At 42.0% G+C, this 7,472-nt stretch overlaps 1 protein-coding gene across 1 annotated transcript; it reads left to right on the top strand.

The window, feature by feature from the left end:
* Positions 1-282: 282 nt before the first annotated feature.
* On the top strand, positions 283-6,458 carry LOC109875055 (aquaporin-4). Its single transcript, XM_031810835.1, has 5 exons — positions 283-417; positions 1,354-1,771; positions 2,016-2,177; positions 2,809-2,889; positions 5,832-6,458. The coding sequence occupies exons 1-5, from the start codon at positions 329-331 to the stop codon at positions 6,105-6,107; spliced, it is 1,026 nt and encodes a 341-aa protein (XP_031666695.1). The 5' UTR covers positions 283-328; the 3' UTR covers positions 6,108-6,458.
* The last annotated feature ends 1,014 nt before the right edge of the window (positions 6,459-7,472 follow it).

Below are 7,472 nucleotides of genomic sequence, written 5' to 3'. Positions count from 1 at the left end.
ATGCCCACATGCAGGAACGCACCGAATTGCATGCAGCAATTGCACCCTTCTCTTACAATTGGGAAAATATTTAGTTTGTTTCAGCACGTTTATAATTCTGATAAGAACAACAGTTCTGAGTAGGCTAGGAGGACAAAACAAGATTGTGGTTGGTCGGGTGACTCCATCACTCTATGCAAGATTTCTGCAAAAGTTATCTCGTGGGCGGGAACTGCTCTGCCCTTGATACTGAAGTCTCCTCCTCCTCTGCAAGCTGTTTGCTTAATTCTCGTGGGGGTGATGCCCCGTTACTAACGCAATAAAGCTCCTGGATGCAATCCACGGCACAATGCATGGATCATTTTCATCGGACAGACCCACTACTACTTTCTCCTCCCCTCTCGCACTGTGTCATTACCAGCCAACTGCTGCCTGTCTGTAAGTAGACATTTTGGGACTATTTGTTGGATTTATTTATTGTGCAGTACAAAGAACAGGGAGACATTTCTCTCATTCAATCGGATTGTTGCAGAATGAGTGAAGAGAAAGCAATAGAGAGTGGGAGATCTTGTATTAATTTATGGTAAGTTCTAAATGGAGTTAGGAAAATTGTTATTTGAGAAATAATAACGGGGTAGAACACAATGCATACCAGTTATTTGCCACGTTAATGCATATTGTTTTTACCCTCATGAATACAAGACAGGATGTGAGGTGTGAGTGAGTTGATATCCTCAGTTAATGCATAACCTATTTATAAAACATGGAAGCATTTGCCACACTTATCCATGTAAATAAATGTATGTTATTGATGACATATTTAACTTGTTAGACTTAAATATGATATAGCTGTCAAACATTTTATCTTCTGATATATAATATTAACTAAAGTCATAAAAGTCAAACATGAGTTCTGGTCAATCATTAGGTCACTGGGTTTAGGTTGTCTATGGGTCAAGGATGTGACATATTGCAGCTTCCAAGAGAGTCACCTGTTTTATTTGACAACCCCCTCCCCTCTCTGTCTCACTCTCTTTCTTTCTATCAAGTATCTTCATGTCCCCCCCTCTTCTCTTTCACTCTCTCCATTTCTCTATCCTCATTGAACCTAGTCCATCATTAGAGTCCAAGTGTACCCACAATTTGAAAGTAGTCTACTATAAACTCATTGATTGCAAAATGACATATTGCATCCCTCTGTGCTGTCTGGCATAGTGTCACTGGTTCAATTCCCTAGTGGAGTAATAAATGTTGTGTCCAGGAGCAAGTTCCCTTCCCTGGAAGGGCTAAGTGAATTTCAAGGCATGCAGACAGATAGATATCTTCCAACTGAGGATAATCATTTCATTAATATATTTATTATTACTTTGCCAGGAGCTGCCTGTCGGCGTGTAACCAGCATCCCATGATGGTGGCATTCAAAGGAATCTGGACCAAGGACTTCTGGCGGGCTGTCTCAGCTGAGTACCTAGCAACCATGATCTTCGTCCTCCTCAGCCTGGGCTCCACCATCAATTGGGCGGCCGAGTCAGACAACCCTCCCCCTGCAGACCTGGTCCTCATTTCATTTTGCTTCGGGCTGGCCATTGCCACAATGGTGCAGTGCTTTGGTCACATCAGCGGTGGCCACATCAACCCGGCAGTCACTGCAGCCATGGTGGTGACCCGGAAGTTGAGCCTGGCCAAGGGTGTGTTCTACCTAGCTGCCCAGTGCCTGGGAGCGATCACTGGGGCAGGGCTCCTCTACCTGGTGACACCAGTGTCTGTCAGAGGGGGCCTGGGAGTGACAATGGTAAAACATATAGATCGGCCTGTAATCACAGAATCTGTATTATAGCCAAACAAGTATAGCAACAGTCAGGGTTGACACTATGTATAAGATAGTATTTGAATCTATTTAGCTCTTTTGGGACTATTCCATCAGGCAAGCTCAATCAAGCACAGCTAAAGTATTTGAAAATATACTATTTGAACACAGGTCTGGGATAGTTTGTCATGAAAAGTATTGTTCAGTCACTGTTACTCTTGTTTCCCAGGTGAACCCCAAGCTCAACGTGGGCTGCGGCCTGTTGGTGGAGCTCCTGATCACCTTCGAGCTGGTCTTCACGGTGTTCGCCACCTGTGACCCCAAACGCTCTGTTAACGGCTCGGCTGGCCTCGCCATCGGATTCGCTGTAGCCATCGGTCATCTGTTCGCAGTGAGTGTGATTCCATCTCTCACTTATTAGTGCTAGAATTACAGCAAACCTGAAGGCCTCAAGAGTCAGACATTACATTTAAATCAATGCATCTATGGAATAAAATGCGTAGTGTGTTGATGTAGATTGATGATGTAGTTTGTACTTTAATTATCAGAATGGTGAAATAGTACAACAGGTATACCATAGAACATTAGTTCACAGTACAGTAGAGTATACAAATGTCTCTCAGACCTGCTCTCACATACACATCCTCAATGGGTACCGCTGTTGCAACTCCATGGCAACCAATCACTAGGGAACTACCTAAACCACACTGAGCAAATGAATGCTCCTGAAAGCGACATGCTACCTACTTCTCTTCACAGCATAGCTTGATTCCAATGTGCTGCTTACATGCCACTAGATTATCCCTGCTAAACTAGTACCTTGTATACCTATGGAATACCTGCATTTAAACTACCATTCCCACAATTATATAGGTTTCATTTTATTATGATCTACTTTATGAATTCATGTGGAACAATACACTACTGTAGATGTTGTGGCAGCTCTGGCTAGGTCTTGCTCCATGTCTCTCTCTCTCTACAGTCCCCTCATGTTAGCATCTCTATGCCCTGCTTTGTTCTAGATTCCATACACAGGAGCCAGTATGAACCCCGCTCGCTCCTTTGGACCTGCAGTTGTCACCATGAACTTTGAGAACCACTGGGTAAGAAAGAAACTGCTGCAGCCTTCTCACCCTCAAAGGCCCATCCAAGATAGCATATTTGGATCCTTGGAAGTTGTGGAAACATACAGTACATTTTTGGTTTCCCATTGGTTCTGGGAATGAAGCCATAAGTTTCGCAAATAGCAAAACTGGACATTTTTTAAACGTTCTGAGAACAGAAGTAAAAATGTTGCCTGTTCTGGGAACGTACATTTTTATATTGCAAGGAGGATCTGAGAATGTTTTTCTACGGTTCGCTGAAAGTTTTCTTTGAAGGTTTTATTAACTGAGAATGGACATTCTAGGTTATATGGAGGTTTTTGAATAACTTCCTTAACTTTAATTGAATGTTTCATTTCCACTTCTAGATTTGTTTGAATTAACTATTTTGAACTCCAAGTACAGATAGGACACGTGGAAATGCTATCTCTTGGCTCGCAAGCGTAGCTACATACAATAATACCAAAGATAATATCATCATGTGAAGTGGCTAGTTAGCTGTAAAATCGCCCTTTCCCACAGACACACAGGGCGCATTGGGAGATGGTATTTGAAGGATAAACTATATGGTTATAAATAACATTCTTAGAATGTTCTTTGAACGTTACTAAAGTTCTTGTGTTTTTTAAATGTTGCATAAATGTGCTGAGAATGTTCCATTCCCAGAACAGAATGTTGTGGGAAGGTTGTATGCTAAATAAATATAGGACAACCATGCTCTCACCAAGCTCCAAGAAACATATGGTTCTCAGAACATTATGTGCTAGCTGGCATACTCATACACAGTTGTGGGTGAAGGGCAGGGATTACATTGGGCTGGGGCCTGCAGGCACCTACTGTATGAGCCAAATGAGAGCCAGGATTAGATTAGGTTGTGTGAATTTTGTCTACAACAATATCTAATGAAAATCTAATCAGAATTCTGGTATTGTACCCCGTGTCGCCCGCCCCGTATCGTCAAGGCATAAGAGACTCTTGTGCACCTACTTCTCTGACTGCTCACACAGGCTTTGCCACTACTATACAACTACTATACACACCAAGAAAAAGGAACATTACATTTTTTTTTTTGGTCCACATTTACTTATCCTCAGCCAACAATCAAACAACCCCATAGTAGAATAGTTGACATTTTCAATTAGCTTGTCGCATTCTATGTAAGAAGTGGTGCTTTTAAATTGTGTGTGCCACGGGGAGAAAAACATGCATTGATATGCATATACCCAGCCACTGCACTGTCACGGGAAATACACACATTTGAAGGGGGTTAATGGCCATTGTTAAAAAAGGAGGATCCCAGCTTTCCAATATGACTAAAAAAAAATATTTCTCAACTCCTAATAATGAGTGAACTGCATCATTTTCAAACAGGAGAATAAACAGAATGGTTTAGGTGTGTTTAGCTCTTGCTTTTCACATTGACCGGGGCCCAATGTTACATGGGTAAAGTGTAACAGATAGGCCTGCATTATATTTTTGGGACATTCAAGTCATCAATATGATGCTATCTAGCAACAAGAGAATGTTTAGAGTTTGTGAGCTAGCTAATGATTAGCCCAATGGGGTAAAAGAAGATGGGCATTCCCATTCTTATTAATTAGCCACTGTGCCAGCCAGGAGATAGCCTAATGCTTTTTGCTAAATAGCACACCTGCCAGGCATGGACCAATATGTTATTGAACACTTTTATGGATGGGCAAATCGTATTTTAGATCGTGCCAGCATCATTTTATTTCATTGAATTGGAGTAGAATGTCCTTTTAAAAAGACACCAGAACTGACTTTCTCACAGTCGTTCTACAAAGAAAGAAAATATGCCACCACTGCTAAAAAATGATCTGTAAACACTGACCATCCATTGATGTTTTAGTTGTTAAAGCCTGGACACTTCAAATGAAGAGAGAGCTTCAAGCCTAAAGTGGAGTGACTTTTCATGTTTGAATATAAAAAGTCACTCCACTGAAATGTCATAATCTGAGCATTACACAGAAATCACAAGCTATTTGGTTGTGAAGACATGGGGTAAACAGATGCCAGTTATTACAGCAGTGTATTAATAAAGAGCTTGTAGTATACTTTCATGTGTGCTATTTGTTTATATAGTTTAGATTAGTGCATCATTGTGTGATAAGTGTTCAGGCCATCTATGTCCTCCAGTAGCTAATGTTGTAAATATCATTATAAGTGGGGGGCAACGGTTGGGGTAGGGGGGCATACTGAAACTTAATAAGGTCACAGTGCATATCACCATGCCATAGCAGCTACGAAGGATTCCACCTAGTGTCGATCAAGGACATCTTAACCCCCCATAGAGGGCATGAGCGCTACAGACTGACATCAGCAATCCATAGAAACACAGAGTGCTTCATAGGTAGAGAAACATTGAAATGGTCAGGAAATGCTCTTAAAAAACATGTGTCATCAATGGTTCACTTGACCTTGCTACTAGGTATAGATTCATTAATTTCAGCTTCCTATTTCAGAATAAAATGAAAAGCACATCTGTGGTATAGACAACTAAAGACAGGTGTTCTGGACATTACCCACAGCATATGTTTCTTTAATTAATTATCCAGGGCAATTATTGTCACAGAGGTGTTCATAGTAGCGTGGCACAGCATGGTGTGTGTGTGTGTGTGTGTGTGTTTATCTGGGTCTTGGGTATAATTAGGAAAGCTCCTCAGAACTGAGAGTGGTGTCATATCTGACAGGTGTTCTCTCTGTCTCCATGACAAATGTTTGACTTGGCAGAACCTAAAGGTACCTACCTCCAATGAGAATGCCCATAAACAATGATTGCTGCCTCTTTACAGACATGACAAGACATGACATCTGGTCTAATAATGTATGATAGCTCTGTCATAACGCGGTATCCCCTAGCTCTGTCTGTGGTTATAGGTTCCTATTTGTCTGAACAGAGTTTTACCTTACCTGTCTTGCAGGTGTACTGGGTTGGTCCAATCCTGGGTGGCATCATGGCGGCTGCCCTCTATGAATACCTGTTCTGCCCCGACCCTGAGCTGAAGAAGATGTTCCGTAAAGTCTTCCAGAAGGATCCAGCTTCGGGGAAGTACAGGGAGGTGGAGGGCAGTATGTACCAGACGGAACCAGACGACCTGATCATCAAGCCAGGCTCCATCCACCACATCGACCTGGAGAAGGGGGAGAAGAAGGACCCTTTCCTGGACTCGACGACCGAGGTGCTCTCCTCTGTATGACTACCACGGGCACTGGAGAGGGAGACCAACCTATAGAGCAGGGGGAGATCCAGAGAGAGACACTTTGATTCTGGGTCCTCCACCCCTGTACCCATACCATAAGCCCCGTACCCCCAAACCCCATATCCCCATAACTAAACCCCCACAGACTCACTTCTCAGGCAGAATAGGATTGGTGCATTTCCTCTCAATGCATGTGTATTCTTGTACATGGTGGTGAGCCTTCCTCAACATTTTTGAAGTAACTGGATAATATACACAACCGTTCAAAAGTTTGGGGTCACTTAGAAATGTCCTTGTTTTTGAAAGAAAAACAATTTTTTTTGTCCATTAAAATAACATCAAATTGATCAGAAATACACTGTAGACATCGTTAATGTTGTAAATGACTATTGTAGCTGGAAACGGCTGATTTTTTTACAGAATATCTACATAGCCGTACAGAGGCCAATTATCAGCAACCATCCCTCCAATGGCACGTTGTGTTAGCCAATCCAAGTTTATCGTTTTTAAAGGCTAATTGATCATTAGAAAAGCCTTTTGCAATTATGTTAGCAAAGCTGAAAACTGTTGTTCTGATTAAAGAAGCAAAAAAACTGGCCTTCTTTAGAATTGTTCCGTTTCTGGAGCATCAGCATTTGTTGGTTCGATTACAGGCTCAAAATGGCCAGAAACAAATAACTTTCTTCTGAAACTCGTCCGTCTATTCGTGTTCTGAGAAATTAAGGCTATTCCATGTGAGAAATTGACAAGAAACTGAAGATCTGGTAAAACGCTGTGTACTATTCCCTTCACAGAACAGCGCAAACTGTCTCTAACCAGAATAGAAAGAGGAGTGGGAGGCCCCGGTGCACAACTGAGCAAGAGGACAAGTACATTAGAGTGTCTAGTTTGAGAAACAGACGCCTCACAAGTCTTCAACTGGCAGCTTCATTAAACATTAACCGCAAAACACCCATCTCAACGTCAACAGTGAAGAGGCAACTCCGGGATGCTGGCTTTCTAGGCAGAGTTCCTCTGTCCAGTGTCTGTGTTCTTTTGGCCACCTTAATCTTTTCTTTATATTGGCCAGTCTGAGATATGGCTTTTTATTTGCAACTCTATCTAGAAGGCCAGCATCCCAGAGTCACCTCTTCACTGTTGCCCACAAATGCTGATGCTCCAGATACTCAACTAGTCTAAAGGCCAGTTTTATTGCTTCTTTTATCAACCGTTTTCAGCTGTGCTAAAAGATTTGCAAAATAGTTTTCGAATGATCAATTAGCCTTTTAAAATGATACACTTGGTTCAGCTAACACAATGTGCCATTGGAACACAGAAGTGATGGTTGCTGATAATGGGCCTCTGTACGTCTATGTAGATATT

The sequence above is a fragment of the Oncorhynchus kisutch genome, linkage group LG30, assembly GCF_002021735.2.
Source record: "Oncorhynchus kisutch isolate 150728-3 linkage group LG30, Okis_V2, whole genome shotgun sequence".
Lineage (NCBI taxonomy): Eukaryota > Metazoa > Chordata > Actinopteri > Salmoniformes > Salmonidae > Oncorhynchus > Oncorhynchus kisutch.
The sequence above is the reverse complement of the archived record's forward strand: the minus strand, read 5'-3'. Positions and strand labels throughout refer to the sequence as shown.